At 35.1% G+C, this 19,016-nt stretch overlaps 1 protein-coding gene across 1 annotated transcript; it reads left to right on the top strand.

Annotated features, from left to right (window-relative positions):
- The first annotated feature begins 1,378 nt into the window (after positions 1-1,378).
- Positions 1,379-18,741, top strand: LOC101738897 (uncharacterized). Its single transcript, XM_012693151.4, has 4 exons — positions 1,379-1,469; positions 16,144-16,278; positions 16,397-16,557; positions 16,920-18,741. Exons 3-4 carry the CDS (start codon positions 16,550-16,552, stop codon positions 18,352-18,354), a joined length of 1,443 nt encoding a protein of 480 aa, XP_012548605.1. The 5' UTR covers positions 1,379-1,469; positions 16,144-16,278; positions 16,397-16,549; the 3' UTR covers positions 18,355-18,741.
- Positions 18,742-19,016: the final 275 nt, after the last annotated feature.

Below are 19,016 nucleotides of genomic sequence, written 5' to 3'. Positions count from 1 at the left end.
AGTAAGTTCTGCCACAAAACTTGATTTAACCTGTTCCAGATAGAATATAAATATGTTGTTATGATATTACAAGAGTTAGTAGACGTAACGTGAATACCGCCACATAATTTGAGACAAATCACGCGAAAATTACACTGGTATAACGATTAACCTACTCTTTGAATAGGGATGCACGCTTCTTGTTGTTTAAATTCTCAAAAAATATGCTATTTTTGAATTTTAAAATTTTGAAGGTATTTAAATATATAAGTGTGTATATTTTTATACAAAACCAATGAATTTCGGCCAGCTTTTACAATGGTTGTAAGTAGCATTATTATTTTTGGTCAAAAATACTGGCTCTCTACCTGATGCAAGTTGATATTGGGACAAAAACCTATCCTGTAGCGCAAAAGCATAGATTACAAGCAAAAAAACAACAAAAAACATTAATTTTATATAAAGAATTTAAGAAAAAATTCTAATGCTTAGATGGGTCGAGTGCTCACGCTCCACCTGGTATTAAGTGGTTACCGGAGCCCATAGACATCTACAAAGTGAATGCCGCCACAAACTCGAGACATGAGTTATAAGATCTCAATTTTTTCAGTACAACGGCTGCTCTACCCTTTAAAACGAAATGCATTACTGTACCTACCCATGCATACTCACAAGACGTCCTACCATCAGTAAATAAAATAAAAATGTATATTAAATTAAAATGTTCACTACACTTCTATATTATTACAGACATTTCAAATACTTTACTTTACTAGTTGACCGTGACCACCGTAAATTTAATTATATTTACAACCCGCGAAAATCAGAAACAAAATACTAAATAAAAATGTATATTAATCAAATAATGTTTCATACAAAAAAAAACGAAACCAAACCAAAAGTATGAAAAGCATAGCGAGATAAAGAGCAGACGGTCAGACTGTAATCATAACGCCTGTATTACTGATATAAATTACGATGTTAACGCGCGTGTCCACTCAAATAACCGTAAACTCTACGTAGTGCCTACTGAGTACTGGTCATTCTGCACACTTGCCATCCGCTAACTTGCCTTCTGCATTATCCACTTTATTTTTCTTTTGTCTGTATAATATGTATTATTATCCATAAATTCCTTTTTATTGGTGCCTGATGTCAATTGGAAACTATAGACATCACATTTAGAAATCTCATTATAATGTATTTAAATTAACAGAACCGGATAATAGGAATTGTCGCGGCAGATGTAGGTAAGACGGTGTTACGCGTCAGTGCGATCTTTTAATATGCGGCAGAAATTATTCGGAAAAGAGAAAATGATACAAAAGGGTTGCTGCAATTATTTAGTTTTTAATCTATGTAATGTATTTTATAAGACATCTCTTTGATATTTTGGTTGTAGCCTTGTGTCATTAAGTTAAAAATAATTTGTCATTATTTGATAAGCCAATATGTGCTCGTATTTTACTTTCATCCCAAACTCGCATCCGGTAAGCCATTCAATATCTATTAACTCACATTGATATTGCCTTATACAAATAGAAAATACACGTAATAGAAGTGGTAGTAATGGTATTGAGTCTGGCTAGACATCTCGGCGAAGCATCAGCCGCAGAACCTAGGTATGTGATGCATACTTATTGCGCGATTTTCCACTGAGCTGTTTCAATTGTCCCCGCACATTAGTAGAATGCGATCGCTTTGTGCTGTAGCTGAATTGGAATTCCTTTAGATGACGCCACGACCATTTTATTTTATTGTGTGATATTAGTTTAGACAGCTATATATTATACAAAAAATTCTCGTTTAAAGGTATAAGATAGATGACTTTATTCTATCGTCAATAGTTTTCGCAGCGCACGCGATGTAAAGAATATTTTCGTTAATTTTTTTTAAACCTTGCGTTACATTATTGGAGTTTTAGCACGGATCCCTAATTTGAAAAAAAGGAATATAGCCTATGTCACTCAGGGATAGTGTAGCTTAAAATCCGTTCAGTAGTTTCGGAGCCTATTCAATACAAACAAACAAACAAATCTTTCCTCTTTATAATTTTTATTATTTCTATTTTTTATTGCTTAGATGGATGGACGAGCTCACAGCTCACTTGGTGTTAAGTGGTTACTGGAGCCCATAGACATCTACAACGTAAATGCGCCACCCACCTCGAGATATAAGTTCTAAGATCTCAGTATAGTTACAACGGCAACCCCACCCTTCGAACCGAAACGCATTACTGCTTCACGGCGGAAATAGGCGGGGTGGTGGTACCTACCCGTGCGGACTCCCAAGAGGTCCTACCACCAGTGGAAATAGTAGTATAGATAGATATTCTTTATGCTCTATAGTTTCTTCGTTTAACTTTTCAGTGAGTAAACTAAGCTATGAGCCATTAGAAAAACCAAGCCATTAGAACCCCATAAGAAAAACCCCTTAAACAATAACGAATACAACTAAATGCAGTGCATGACAAAATTACATTTGTCATCAAATTGTTTGATTACGATTTCGGAGACTACATCTGTTGCCATTGTTATAAGTTAGTCTTTTGGTTCGAAAATCTTCAAATGACGCACGTTAAAGCCTTTTGTAAGGAACGCAATTAGCACCGTCTGGGTTAGCATGAGTTGAAAGCAATACGGAGGCCATAAAAATGATAGTTTCTAATAAACACATATTACCTTTTATAAATAAGACGTTTCACCTTTGATGTCGGGTTCAGGTTCACGTTATAAAAGACAAGCCATACCCGAGACGTAGGTATGCACACAAAGAAAAGCCTTGCCCCTTGATTCTTTCTTTTCTTGCCAAGCTCCTTCTCGGTCTTCACAAATAAAAATTAACTATAACGTAACCCTCTTAACTACCTAACTATGTTTGTGATTGATTTTCTAAATTTTAAATACATTTTAGACAATTTTATTCATCATCATCATCAACAGCCCACAGTCGTCCACTGCTGGACATAGGCCTCTCCCAATCTACACCACTGAGCCCGGTCTGCGGCTCTCCTCATCCACTTCTTGCCGGCCACCGTGCGGAGGTCATCGTACCATCTAGCCATTTTATTCTGTACCCTATATATTCAATACTGGTGGTAGGACCTCTTGTGAGTCCGCACGGGTAGGTACCACCACCCTGCCTATTTCTGCCGTGAAGCAGTAATGCGTTTCGGTTTGAAGGGTGGGGCAGCCGTTGTAACTATACTTGAGACCTTAGAACTTATATCTCAAGGTGGGTGGCGCATTTACGTTGTAGATCTCTATGGGTTTCAGTAACCACTTTAAACCAGGTGGGCTGTGAGCTCGTCCACCCATCTAAGCAATAAAAAAAACCTTTATCGTATATCATTTTTGATTATTGATAAAAAAAAAATATGATAATTATGGCAGAACTTACAGGGCGCGAAAACCGAAGAAAATATTGTTTATTTCTAAACTATTCTATTCTTCGCGAGTCGTAAAGATAATTAAACACAAAAATTATACAAACTGATGAAATATCTTTGAATAATAATATTAGTCGTTTACAACGAAAGCTGTAAAGTATTCGAAACATTATATAATGACAGCAAAAAGGTAGGGTATTAATCCGTGAAAGTAATCTTATAAATATATAATATACTAGCTGACCTGGTAGACTTCGTATTGCCTCAATCGATAAGTAAAAGACCTAAACTTTTGTATAAAATAAACATAAAACAAAAGGAATTCGTCCGACGGGGGATACATCAAAGGGAAACAAAATTGTTATTATTATTTAATTCCGATCATTTTCATATTTATCGACCTTTTAAACCTTCTCTGGACTTCCACAAATAATTCAAGACAAAAATTAGCCAAATCGGTTCAGCCGTTCTCGAGTTTTAGCGAGACTAACGAACAGCAATTCATTTTTATATATATAGATATATTTCATGTCATTTTTAACTAAGAAGATGTTGATGTGGTATATGTGTCGACGTTATATACGCGTTCGACAACTCAGTGTCGAAGGCATGAATCGTTAAATTGTAAATGCGGTGACGTTAAGAATAAGCGGAATATAAATTTGACGCTACTGGGTTTGATGAGTTCGCCAGTGTTCTCAGTTCTTTATGTAATCTTTTGGAGGAATAATAATCCTCATATAAATACGCAAACATAAAGGGTCCCGTTTCTAATTGAGAGTTGACAAGCGTTCTCCCGAAAGAAAATTCCTTCAGTAAATATTTATTTCAATTAATGACACCCCTTCTGTGTTTGACGTGAAAGAAACTGTGACATCCGAGAAAAAGGGGTGTGCTGCTAAAAGGAGAATCAGTTTGATTGAGTGACACTTAAGAAGTACCTATACAACCTTTTTAAGTCGTGTCTAATTAACAAGGTAACAAGCTAATTGAGAACGTATCTGAGATAACGTTATTTTCAAAGCAAATAACACCAAATGCTTGTTGTGCTTTTGAGAATTTTAGAGATAGAGAGAGAAAATATACTTTATAGCACAGATATATGTAGTTGTACAATAGGCTCTCTTATCACTAAAGGCGATCTATTCCAGAAAACCATTTTATTTACTGATACTCTGAAAAGATAAAGATTTTAATATTTACTTTGTCTACTGAAGGTTTTTTTTCTATCAGGAGGAAATCGCCGGACTTTCCCCCTTCACTGGGGATGGAGGGCGGGGCATGGGGCATGTCGGAGTCGAACCGACTAAAACCTCCTGTCGCTCAACAAGTAAGATGCAAACCTCGCATGAGACAGAGCTCATGAAAAGGCAAAGGGGGGAAAGTGAAGCGTTTAGTGCGGAGCACATCTCTCCCATCCCCCCCCCCTCGGGACGCCGGACCGGCGGTCGTCGGCGCCACGACCACCAGCTCTCTCGGTCGGCAGGCTATCCGAAGCCCACCTAGATGTCACCAGTTAGAACGGTCTATCCTACGGAATACCCCGCTAGGTCAGAACCAGTGTGAGTTGAGGATAGCCGGCCTTCCATCACCTGGATGCTCATGCATAAAACGCGTGCAGAGCAGCTTGCACGTCGTCTTCTTAGGCCCCCTTCGCCGGTCCCCAGGCCGACATGTGAGGCAGACCCGAAACACTTAGAGGGCCAGGGCTTGGGCGAGATCCGCCTCCCTGGCTCCCGCTCGACGGCGGCGGGCCTGTGCGTCTCTCACGCGCCCTGCCGCCTCCTTCTGCAAGATGGTGCACTCGCAGAAGTCGAGCATCGCCTTCCACGACTCATCGTCATCGAGCATCGATTCCACAACGCTCGGCAATGACAAGTCGTTTCCTATTTTTGCGACGAGGTCACAGCGCCACCCCTCCCATGCGGAGCAGGCGACGAGCGTGTGCTCCGCCGTGTCCAAGTCGCAACCACAATGGTGGCACTCTGCCGTTGGCTCGGCTCCGATCCGGTGCAGGAACTCACCGAAGCAACCATGCCCAGTGAGTACCTGCGTGAGCCGGAAAGTGAGGCGTCTTCTGTCACGATTCACCTAATTCACAAGAACTGAGTGAATCGCCTCGACAGTCCTACGACCAGCCGAAGGATCGGCCAGCCGTCTGGACCATGACTCCAGCACGGACCGCTGAGATTGGACCCTCCGCGCTCTGACCACACTGGAGCTGGGACGTGCCACGCCCCGGGCACGATGATCAGCCCGTGACTGATAGTCAGCGGCGACGCCTCCGCAGCAATAATACCTACATGCATTTTCAATGCAAAAGTTCAAAATGGGCCGTTTGACCCGTTATAGTATGTTTAATGTTAAGGAATACGATACGAAACCAGTGGAGTTGCGAATTAAATAAGTATTTACATAAATTTAAGTATATAAGCAACAAAACGTTTGCTTGATCAATTTTATGGTTGACCGCATTTGAAATGAATAACGCCTTCGGCTCTCTCTGGTCAATGAGGCAGGGTGGTTATCCATGTGAACAGTTTTTGTATTTCCATTAACCGCTTTGTTACAAACGTGCTCTGTTTAAATGAAACTGAAAAATATTCACATTCGACAAATCATTAGAACATTAATGAGTTACGGAATGCTAAGCGTGTTTAATTTTTTAAGCCAGGCTATTTATTCTATAACTATACTTGAGACCTTAGAACTTGTATCTCAAGGTGGGTGGCGCATTTACGTTGTGGATGTCTATGGGCTCCAGTAACCACTTAACACCAGGTGGGCTGTGAGCTCGTCCACCCACCTAAGCAATAAAAAAAAATATCTAATTTCGAACGCGATAATATATGCTCATTCATTATTTATTTATTTCCACTGCATGCAAATGTAGTTTTACATTTATTACTCAGGAAATGGGAAGTCAAATGTAAAAGCATTTTCGAGCATTCCCGAAGCGTGGTGAAAACTTCATAAATATAACATTTTAAGGGCATACATAGTTTCAAATTCAGTCGCATTCTGGAAGGTATATTGAGGATTACACAATTAAAACGGGCGGCGGGCTGGCGCGATGCCACGTCACCAGACTGCGGTTTACTATATTAGTGAAATTGGCACCCATTTGTAGGGATGGTAAAGATTTTTACGCAAAAGATTTACATATATTTAATCAAATCTATATAAATGAATTGCTGTTCGTTAGTCACGCTAAAACTCGAGAACGGCTGGACCGATTTGGCTAATTTTGGTCTTGAATTATTTGTGGAAGTCCAGATAAGGTTTAAAAGGTAAATAAATATGAAAATGCTCGGAATTAAATAAAAAGACACACAAGAAATTAAATAAATAAACAGACATTAAGAAGACTGCCGGGTCAGCAGCAGTTTATTATATTAGTATATTTATTATATACTAATATACCTAATAAAATTTCATTGTCTCGTTAATCTATTGGCGATACTGAGTATAAGTTTCAGGTCTAAGTTCGGTTTTCTAACGGAGTCTGTGGCTCTGTAAAATTTTTGATATTCGTGATCGATACAATATTTATTTATTTATTTATTTATTTATTTATTTATTTATTTGGGAAACAAACAGTACAATACAAAACATACAATATTTAAAAAATATAGCTAAAACAATAACCAAATATGTTTCCACAATCAAAATCACATATAAGTAGATAGTGAACAAGAAGAGAAATTTAGAAATTTAAATTACAAAAAAAAAAAACAAAAGCAACACAATACGCACATATCATTTTATACATTAACTCACACTATAAAACTACAACACTTATCGGGCCAAATCACCCTATAAACACTCCAAAATAGCTTTTCTATATGCTACAAGTGACAAGCAAAAGATATCAGCATTAGAGAACTTAGCATCATACAACCTACAAGATCTACGGACAAAAGAGTTAGAAGCATATTTCGTTCGAGCCGTGGACATGTGGAAGGTCTGTTTAGAACGCGCGGAAATACGACTACATTTAAATGAAATTTTGGAAAGTAGATAGCTAGAATCAATCTCGTTATTTATTATTTTATATAAAAACATTTGATCCCTCAGTAGCCTGCGATCGACTAGAGAGACAAATTCTGTCGGTTCTGGAGAGTTAAAGCGACGACAATGGTATAAAAGATGCTTAAAAAACTTTTTTTGGACTCTTTCTAGTCGCTGAATATAAATATTATATTGGGGGTTCCATGTGACGGAGCCATATTCCAATATAGACCGTACAAAACTGTTGTACAACAGAATCAAAGTAGATGGTCTTTTAAAGTCTTTACCAACTCTAAGTATGAAGCCTAACATTCGAAAAGCCTTATTTACTATTTCATTAACATGAAAATCAAAAATCAAACTGGAATCCAAATAAATACCCAAATCACGAACAACTGTGGTGCGTACCAAAGTTTGACCATTAATAGAATAGTCATACAAGATATTCGATCTTCCACGTGAGAATGTTATAATAGTACACTTATTAGTATTCACTGTGAGTAAGTTATTTTGACAGTAAACAAATAAGTTGTTCAAATCATCCTGTAATTCCAAACAGTCGTTTAAGGACTTTATAACTTTATATACTTTTTTGTCATCAGCGTACATAATAAATTTGGATTTCCTGAAAACATTCGAAACGTCATTGACATATATATTAAATAACATAGGACCGAGATGAGAGCCCTGAGGAACTCCCGAGGGAACAGGTGCAAATGATGAACAAAAACCATTGAAAGTCACAGCCTGACTGCGATCTCTAACATAAGACTCAAGCCATCGCAGCAAATCACCGTGGACCCCAAGTCCATGCAATTTCTCAATCAAGATGTCAAAATTTATTCGATCGAACGCTTTGGAATAATCCGTGTACACCACATCAACCTGATGACCATCCTCCATGGAGCTCAATACATAATCCAAAAACTCACAGAGGTTTGTCTCAGTAGATCTATGGCTTATAAAACCATGCTGTTGCTCTATAATATGAGGCCTAATCAATGGAAATAAAAAATCATAAACTATACGTTCAAACATCTTAGGGATGGCACAAATTTTAGAAATTGGTCTGTAGTTAGCTATGTTATGTTTATCACCGCTCTTAAAGACTGGCACCACGAACGACCGCTTCCAAATACGGGGCATAACACCAGTTGATAATGAGTGATTAAAAAGAAGATGCAAAGGGTAACACAGCTGAGCGTAACATTGTCGCAAAAAAACAGGCGGAATACCATCCGGACCAGCACCCTTGGAAATATCAAGATTTTTTAAATATTGCTTGACTTTACCCACCGAAATAAAAAATGAAGAAATATCTACACAGTTAAGGTCGTAAGAAGCAGGGGTATAACTTAACGATGATGCTGACTGTGTATTGTTAGTTAAAAAGGCAGAACCAAAATGAACATTAAATAAATTACATATTTCAGAACCATCAGATGAGCACCTATCATTTAAGAACAATTCGTTAGGAAAATCCCCAGCACTCCTCTTGGATTTAACAAATCTCCAAAATTGCTTACTGCACTTCAAGATATCATCCTCACACTTTGTTATGTGTGCATTGTAACAGCAAATTTTTAAGGCTTTTTGTCTTTCACGAAGAACAGAAAAACTTGAATAGTCGGCCAATCGACCATAACATTTCCATTTCCTGTGAAATTTTCTTTTTTCTTTAATCAACTTGATTAAAGCAGAGGAGTACCAGTAAGGGAAATTGGAGTTACCTCTTACGACCTTCACAGGCACATTATCAGAAATAATCTTGTCTAAGATTTCATGAAACTTGCCCACGGCCATGTCGACATCTAAATTCATAAAAGATTGTTTCCAATCAATTTTCGAAAGTTCCTCGTTAATAATAGAGTAGTCACTTTTATGGAAAAGCAATATGGACCAGCCAGGAGAACGTAGGGGTCTCACGTCTAACCCCTGAATCTGAATATCTAAGGCTGGATGATGATCATCCTCAGATACAAGAGGAAGGGACGAACGAACAACCTTACAAGCACAATTACTTATTACTAAATCTAAGCATCTTTTATTTATATTAGAAATCGAATTAAATTGTTTAAAACTATTAAAAGCTAAAAAATTAGAAAGACCAAAGACAAGTGAGTCCCACCGATCACCATTCAAGAGTCTAGCAGGTCCATCAACACCGATCAGCTCCCAAGAAGCATTCCTTATATTGAAATCGCCGACGCACAAAAATTCGTCACCGGGATTAGTAATAATTGTGTCAGAAATATCCTCAAAAAAACCAATTTCATCTTCAAACTGAGAGGAACATTGAGGAAAATAGCAACAGTAAAGATGGAGTAGTTTACTAACGTTATTGTGCTTAATATTTATTTTTATCGAAATAATATCAGCTGATCGGTTTCTGTTGGAAGGGAGACAGGTTAAATTAAAAACGGTAATTCCTCTACGCACAGCAATAAGTACCCCGCCACCCAAAGAATCATTTCGAGAGTTATAGTTCCGATCGCAACGGTAAACAACAAAACGCTCATCAAACAACTCTGAGTCATAAATACCCGGCATTAACCATGTCTCACTAAGACATATAATATCATTATCACATAAAATAATGTTTCTATAAAACAAATTAGTTTTACTACGTAAACCACGAACGTTCTGGTAAAAAATCCTTAAATTAGCCATTAGAGAGAGAGAGAAAAAATAGATCATATAAATAATTAACCAACAGTATTAATAGTCCACGGCTCAAACCACAGCATAATAATTGACATGTCAATACATAAGTACCTACACAAACGAGAATATAGATCTCAACATTAATCAAACACCCACCCCAGGAGTAAAAGTTCCAAACGAACAAAATAAAAAATTCTCCAATGCTAAACAATAAGTATGTTGCTATATCATAACAAGCCTTACATAATGTTATTAAAATAGTTAAAAAAACATTTAAAAGTTTCTCAAAAAACTGAAATAGTCCGATCATCAACTTTTGAAAAGAAAAAAACAAAATTATGATATATTTTACATTACAAAAAATAGCATGTGCTTTAAAAATAATGAATATAATAATAAGGAAAACACCTATATAATTTATATTATCTTATGTAATATATACTTATTATATTATCTTATGTGTTTCTGTAGTACATCAGTGACTCTTTGATTGGATATATGCCGAAGATGTGAACTTATAGAATGTAAGAATCAAACTACAATCCTGATGATGTAGTCATGTCCGACTATCTATAGCATAGCTATTATCAGCTATTTCATTTGGAGACTAAGAGCAGTATATAGAAGAAAAGGTTGAATGAATTTATACGATTGAATTTATGTAAAGTATAAAAGAAATATCGAGTACATAAGTTTGTGAACTTTGTGAATAAGCACAAAATTGATATATGAGAAATTATTATTATTGTGAATATAAAGATTTTTGTAATACGCTCTAAACGGCTCTCGGAACAATCATCGCGCTTCGACACCACATTTACATAGTTCTAAAAGCACTTTTACATTAGAAATTGGTGGACCGGAGCTTGACTTCATCAAATAATAATTACAGAACCACAAAGTTATTAGTTTAATAATGGAAAATTAACTATTTTAATGATTTAATAGAACATGATATATTCTATTAAAAAAAAATGTGATTGAAGATTTGACAAAAAAAAATTAACTTTCTGAAGAGCGGGAACTGTTGGCCTTAAAATTATATTACCTTTGTTATAAATAATAATGTTTTGAATTTCTGAAAATACTTCTTTTTTTGTAATAATTGTAATTAGTTTTTTTATTGTTGTAAATTAAATATATAAAGTTTTGGTATGATTAGAATTCGATATTATAACACTACGATATATGCCCACTAAGTCTAAGAGGATAGAAGTATTTAATTAGTACCTACAAACATCCCAACCGCAGACACCGGATCCAAACTTAGCAATTATTCTTGGAGGAGGGTTAAAGAAGCTAGGCTGACCCCTGATAGACCCTTCCTTCACCACACACGTCTTGGCAAATGGATTCTTGTGACAAGTCAGTCAGTTATCGGACAAGAAGTCGTGCGAAAACGGCGTACGTGCAGTAATTACGCAAATTATAATTTTGCAGGTTTGATTTTTATTACACGATGTTATTCCTTCACCGTAAAAATCAATCGTGAACATTTGTTGAGTATGTATTTCATTACAAAAATTAGTACCCGCCTAAGATTCGAACACCGGTGCATCAAATGACGTCTTTTCCTTTAGGCCACAAAGACTTCATTTAAATTTAAATTTGGCGTTTTTTATTGTCTATTTATTTTATTTTTTATGGCCCTTGTAGGCAGATGAACGATTAGCTTCAGACATATGTATGTTAGTACGTATGTTTGTAACGGAATCTTTGAACATGATTTTGGCCCCCTTCAAAACGTCGGATTAACTCGAAAGGACAATGCCCAAAAGTGGGCCAACTTTATGTCAAAACTATTTGTACTTGAAAAACTATGCCTTATTTTTTCACGTTGTTTAGTTTATGTATCAACATTTCTTTCAACCTGGCATTGTTTTCCAAAAAAATAAATTACTTAATTGATAACATCCCAAAACTATCCATGCCATAGTTTTTAAATTCGCCAATAGGCAAAGGGCTTAGCCCATACAGCCTTATAGCAAACCAATATGCTGTCAAACGAAAGAGTTGTTTGTGACTTGAACAACAATTTAAAAAAAAATAGCTAATGCTTATAATTCACAGGCTTCTTAGTTTATTTTTGTTCAATTCAATATTTATTGTATTAATAATTATTACTTAAAACCATGAATTATTTAATATTTTTAGATATTAATGATTCCATTAGTAAAAATATCAATGGCCTACCATTACTCTTCTTATTATATAAGATCAGAGTTTTGGCAGCAACCCGAGTGAAGCGTCACTGGAATTTTTATTTTAATGTTTTTTTAATAGTTTATTGTGTAATTTGTATTATTTGTATTTGTAATATTGTGTATAAAAGGTCTGCGTAAATTCATGCTCAGTCAATGTGGTATTCGTCGAGTTGACGTCAAAACTCCCAAAAAGCAATAAAAAGAGATACACCGGCTTTTTATTGACATAAAAAATATATAACTTCGACAGACTAGGCTGTATAGGCTACGCTCTTTGCCTGCTTATTGGTGAATTTAAAAACAACAACAACAATATCGTTGCCGGCTTCCGGATTTTCATTTCATTTTATTATTATTATGAGGATATAATAATAATAAAATGTACGTAAGGGCTTATTTCTAGCAACATTAACCACAATCAACTTATTTAATACTGTAAATAATGATGAGAGCGATTAATGATTTCGAAGAAAACAATTAACAACTTAATTTTAGCTGCAGAAAAAAACAGATTTCTCTTAAACCTGGGTGAGAATATAAAAATCGTTTTCTGAATATGAAACGATATTTCTTTGTCTATCAAATTAAGTTAAAACCATCATGACAGGACAACTTTTTTTAGGGGCCCATAGAAAATGGGCATTGTCCTTTGGTATACTTATTAAGTATCGGTGACAACTCAATTTTTAAAAAAAATATTGAAAAAAATATATTTGAAAAAATAGAAATTCAACTAAAAATGAAAAATAAATAATAGATAGAAAAAAACTAACAAAATACGCTTTTATAGAAAGTCCAACTAAAAAATAGAAAATAAATTTTAATAACTTTGAATTAAAAATAGTGTAAGAAAAAATGATTTTATTGTAAAAAAAGCGTGGGGTGCATGGTATCAGTAGTTATAAATATTTTATGAACAGATATGAGTACAAGGGTCATTTTCATAACATCCTGAAAAGCACGCCACGCTTTTTTACAATAAAATCATATTTTTTTTATACTATTTTTAATTCAAAGTTATTAAAATTGATTTATATTTTTTAGTTGGATTTTCTATAAAGGCGTATTTTGTTAGTTTTTTTTTAAACTATTATTTATTTTTTATTGTGGTGACGGACGACTAGTTAGTCGGTTAGTTATGTCTACTGTTTAAATACTATACAGTATAATGTTTTCCACATAATTATACAAAGTTCTTTTGACTGTCGGCAGAGCTTTGCGCGTAAAATAAATAACGTCGTTTTCCAGGTGGCAGACGGCACTAAGCTTAATTTGAATGAGGGTAAATCCGTTCGTTTACGACAAATTTACATAATCGCCGGGGGCTGATTAAATTTGTACGAATACTCCTGAATCTGCGCTTAACTGTTTGCAGCATTGTAGTTGATTATTGAAAATGTAATAACTATTAGAAAATCGTCGGCTCGAACTTAAGCAATTAATGTACATGGCTGAGATAGTTGTAGGAAAAGGCTAGGTTGTCCTTTGCTATCTCATCTCACACAAGCAGTGATGAGTTCCTGTTTAATGGCAAGGACATTCGTACATTATTATTGGTGGTAGGACCTCTTGTGAGTCCGCACGGGTAGATACCACCACCCCACCTATTTCTGCCGTGAAGCAGTAATGCGTTTCGGTTTGAAGGGTGGGGCAGCCGTTGTAGATGTCTATGGGTTCCAGTAACCACTTAACACCAGGTGGGCTGTGAGCTCGTCCACATATCTAGGCAATAAAAAAAAAACATGGGATTGGAGTAGACTTCACGTACACTATGATATTACCTATACTAACTTGAAATTATCATTTAAAGTTAATATAGGTAATGTCACGTCATATCAGTCATATTAACAAATTTCAAAATTGCAAAATAGATAAGTACGTACGTACTTTGTATTCACGCAATAATCAGTTTTCGGTTGTGTACGGAGATTAATTTCTGTGGTTCGATAAGGGCCATTTAATTAACAAGCTCTTGTTGACCCTCTTCGGAATAGTTCCTGTAAGGTTTCTTGGGTTTCGGACAAGATTTTTGCAGAGCCGTGGTTCAAAGTATAAGAGAATGCGGGCATCGCTGCATTTAACAGACGTAATTAATTTATTGTAAAACGTAGATTACGTAAAAAAGTTTTTAAAGGGATTTAATTGAATAATCTTTCTGCGAAAAATTAAAAAAATCCATTATGGCTTATTTCTACTCATTTATGATCGTGTAATTTTTACAAGAAAATTTAGTACTGGAAATTAGTCGGGAAAAGGCTTTTATAGCTGAGTACATATTTTGAAAACCTATTTGTAATTTTAATGGAAGCACAGATTAGTAGCGTTTTTATTTACAATGCCCGTTTGTACGTCACTTTAGATAATGGCGATCGAATATTCCTAATATTACTATTGATCGATTTCTTCGATCGATGTGAAGGTTTGTTCAGCTGTAGTAATAGAATCGGGATTTTTAAGTCTCCTAAGTCTTGGTATTTCAAGACGAGGGGCAGCGTCAACAGTAGATATTTAAAAATTCAATTAATTGTGGGTCGTAAGCTCGTTTTCCAATCCATGTAAACAAAATCAATAGGGATATCTCATTTTCAAAACAATAACTAATAAAAAATGTTCGTAATGATGAATTATTCGATATGGTCCCTAAATTTTCTTATATAGCAGCTCCCGCCACCGATCGAAAACATGGACGACCATAACATCTAGAACCCCTGCGTTCATCGGCAGTGCGTTTCCAGAGATCTTTTTTCTCCGAACCATTCGGTATTAAAGCTACCATCCGCGGTGTTTCCCGAGCGCTATGACGTACTTCTTCAAATGAGAGTTGCGAGGAGAACTCAACGTCATACAGCCACTTGACTGTTCCCTTGGTATTGCTGAATCCATGAGCGACGGTACCCACTTATCATCAGATGGGCCGTATGCTCGTATGCTTACAAACGTCATAAATAATAGCAATAATAATAATAACACCAATTAAATTTTCTATTTATGGAATGGCAGGAAAAATCCTGTTAATACACAAAATACCTATTATTAAATGAAAACGCTACATGATTTTCTATAGACCAAAACACAGGGTGTCGGAACCGACACCTCCGTCAGTGGTCATTGAGGAATTATTCGCTCGGGGCCAAACTGAAAGGGAAAAGGCCGTGATCATTCAGACTGTGTTAAATTGAGTGACCTCGTCCAAAACTATTTTGCCTATAATTTATATTCTCATTAAATTACGGACTAAATATATTTTAAAACTTTTCATGATACAAATTAAATTTGTAACAGAAACTACTAATTTTTATTCAAACGTTTGATTACTATGATAAAATTTCGCCATTACTAAAAAAGCACTATTCACATATGTTTTAAAAGATGGTTACAAATTATTTGTTTATCGAAAATAACAATAGAGTTTACTTATGTATATCGAGAATATATAGTGTATATAATAGTATAATAGTAGTTGTATAGTCCTAGTAGTATATATAATAAATATCTATAGCCGAAATGAAAATAATACATACATACAATATAATATGTACATACTCAATATAATCTATATATATAAAAATGAATTGCTGTTCGTTAGTCTCGTTAAAACTCGAGAGCGGCTGGACCGATTTGGCTAATTTTTGTCTTAAATGATTTGTGGAAGTCCAGAGAAGGTTTAAAAGGTAAATAAATATGGAAAATGCTCGAAAATCCTTTGATGTGCCCCCTGTCGGACGGATTTCTTTTGTTGTTTTAAATTTATTTCATATAAAAGTTTAGGTCTTTTCTTTATCGATTGAGACACTACGAAGTCTGCCGGGTCAGCTAGCTGGAAATAAATATTTTATGGAACTAAGAAGTAATATTGAACTATACTTGATGTTTGAATTATACTTGTGTTTAATACAGAATATTGTCTAATCCGATTATCCAAAAACAAGACATTGAGAGGACCTTCACCAAATGTGCTAGAAATCATGGATTTCATGGTTCAACAGAAATTCACTACAAGTCAAACTGCGTGCAGTACCAAAACTATAAAAGGTAACTTGTAAAGTATTTTCAGTGTCTCTCTAAGAACGATTTTCTTACACCATAATAATTTAAATAGTTTTTTTTTTAATTAAAATAGCTATAATAATTTAAATACTTATACTTACAGTGTTTAAAAAATCAACAGAATAAATCCATGGAGACAATTTAAGCAAACCTTTATGTTGCTCAGCTTTTTAAAGTGACAAGTGACAAGAGAATATTAAAATCATCTTGAAGTTTAGACCAAATCTACTGCTCACGCTAGAAATTAATAGAAAAAATGCGCAGGTAATATTATCTGTTTATTTTCCTTTCTAAGTTTGCATATTTTATTATTACACTTGTAGTTGCATTCTATTAATCATTAGTAAGATATAGTACAGATATGAAATAGATACATGTACAATATTTCATTCTCAGTGCTAGAATTTCCATATTTGTATCAAATGGTGATATTTAGTCGAAACATATTTAATAATATTATGATAAAAAATCGCCAAGTCTTAGTTCCTGCAAATGGCGTTGGTGATTACAATTTAATAAGCTAAAGCTTTATTTTCATTTTGGACTAAACACAGTTGAGTTTTAAATTTTATAAAATATTTATAGGCTTTGAGACCATATTAAACAATAACGTTTATGACCAATAGGCTAACAACGGATGAAATCTACAAGAAGCGCTTAGAAAAAAACAAACTACGGGCTTTTTCAGCAATTTGCAGTGATGAAAACGAAAAAGAAAATGAAAATCCGAAATTCAAAGTTAATAACACCAAGAACGCAACTTCAAAAGTCAGCGAACAGGAAATCCATAAAATTGAACATAACCCGTTTAATTTGGCTAGTCACATGCGACTTTTTACGTTAAGAAAAAGTGAAAAGAAATCAAGTATGCCAGAACCTTTCATCACCAACGATCCAAGAACAATATGTGATATTGATAAAACTTTTTATAAAATAATCGAAGGGAGGCCTCTGAGACAGTTCAGTGATATAAAAGTTTATATGAGGAATATAAGGGACATAACATTATTCAGAGCAAACATTGCTTATCGGAGAGATCAAATAATTAAGATAGATACGGCTTTACGAGATGAATATACTGAATACGAAAAAATTGATACTTTTTTTACTGAAACAAAATCTAACTTTGTTCGATTCGCCCAAGAATGCTACGAGAGAGGAAAAATTGTTGAAGCCTTGGCCAATGCAAAGTCTATTGAACTAGACAAAATGGTCGATCAATTAGAAAATTACAGCTTCATTTGCGTTAAAATACGAAATCAGTTGTCTGGCTTACTAGCAACGTTTGAAAATTTAGATAAATACCGCGGATTCTTATTTTCGCTGAGCCCTATGTCTTGGCAAAATAAGTTCATGTCACACTTTAACGAAAATATTATTGACGTAAACTACCTACAAGAAAATATTACGTCAGCAGAAACAATTAATGGTTTAAAAGTAACACTTCTCAAACTTCAAAAAGTAAGTCCGGAGCTATTTTTCGATGAACCTAAACAACTTATGACTATTTGCGATGATTTGGGTAAACAATGCTTAAATTATATGAAAATAAATGTTTTTGCAAATAACATTATTGTTCAGGTGATGAAATATCGTGGCTTTTATAGAAAGATAGTACAAGATGAAGTATTTGAACTAGAAGAATTTATTGAGATTTTCCAGAAATATGTAGTTTGGATGGAAGACAAAGAAAAAGAGAACAAAGCTATTTTTGAGAGGATATTATTAAATGAATTCCATGAATTGTTCGCTTCATATGACACCGCTAAACTTTTCACTTGTGTACAATACGTCAATACCCGTCTCTTTGAAACGCCAGAAGATCCAAAAGACAGTCTGTCACTTCTAACGGGTCAATTAGAACTACAATATTTAGAACTTACATCACAACTGGACTGTTTGGATCAAGAAATAGTAAAGGCAGCAACGAATGAACTCTTCGCTGAAGATATAAAAATGATGAAGATGGCACACAAGGCGCAAAGGGAACTCAAAGAGTGTGATTTACTTAGTAAAGCTTTGTATACTAGTTTCGAACCGCCGCGATATAAACGTAAATAATTGTAATTCCAAACACTGTCTCAATATTTAAATCATATAGCTGCTTACAATAGTGTGGTAAGAGTATTTTGCTTTGGGCGGGTTACTCCGAATGTAATTATCATAAGTTAAAGCATACGCAGCTGGGCCTATTCCACATGATTATTCTCGCCCTTCGAGACTCAACGTTTACTTTCATGAGCACCTTAATATAACAAACGATACGGGGCTACAACTTACCAGCGGCAATGTGAATTTAACCACATTTCTCGATGTGAATTTGTTGTTTCATCTTAATATGTAGAATTACGTCAGTACCCACGTGGGACATTTAATACTCACTTAATTTTTTATTATGTTCAAATACGTAGTCTTATGTTTTGTTTGAAATAAAATGTTTCTTTTTAATATTGGTGTTTTTTTATTATCAAAATATCTGTATACTCAATTTGAAGGTTTTTTTTTTCTCCTACCTATGCTGATAGCTTTGAGAGACTATATCAGCTTCTACTTGACGTGTAGGTGAGCTCACGGGGCTCAAATCGGGTGTTTTGCTAACACTGACCCTAGTAAGAGTAGTGCTTCGCAGAATCTACCGCCGGATCGGAAACGCGACCTACTGAGAAGATTCGGCGAGAAACTTAGTGGGCTGTGTCTATGGGTTGAATGAAAGTTTAGTATTG

The sequence above is a fragment of the Bombyx mori genome, chromosome 12 (assembly GCF_030269925.1).
Source record: "Bombyx mori chromosome 12, ASM3026992v2".
Taxonomy (NCBI): domain Eukaryota; kingdom Metazoa; phylum Arthropoda; class Insecta; order Lepidoptera; family Bombycidae; genus Bombyx; species Bombyx mori.
The sequence above is the reverse complement of the archived record's forward strand: the minus strand, read 5'-3'. Positions and strand labels throughout refer to the sequence as shown.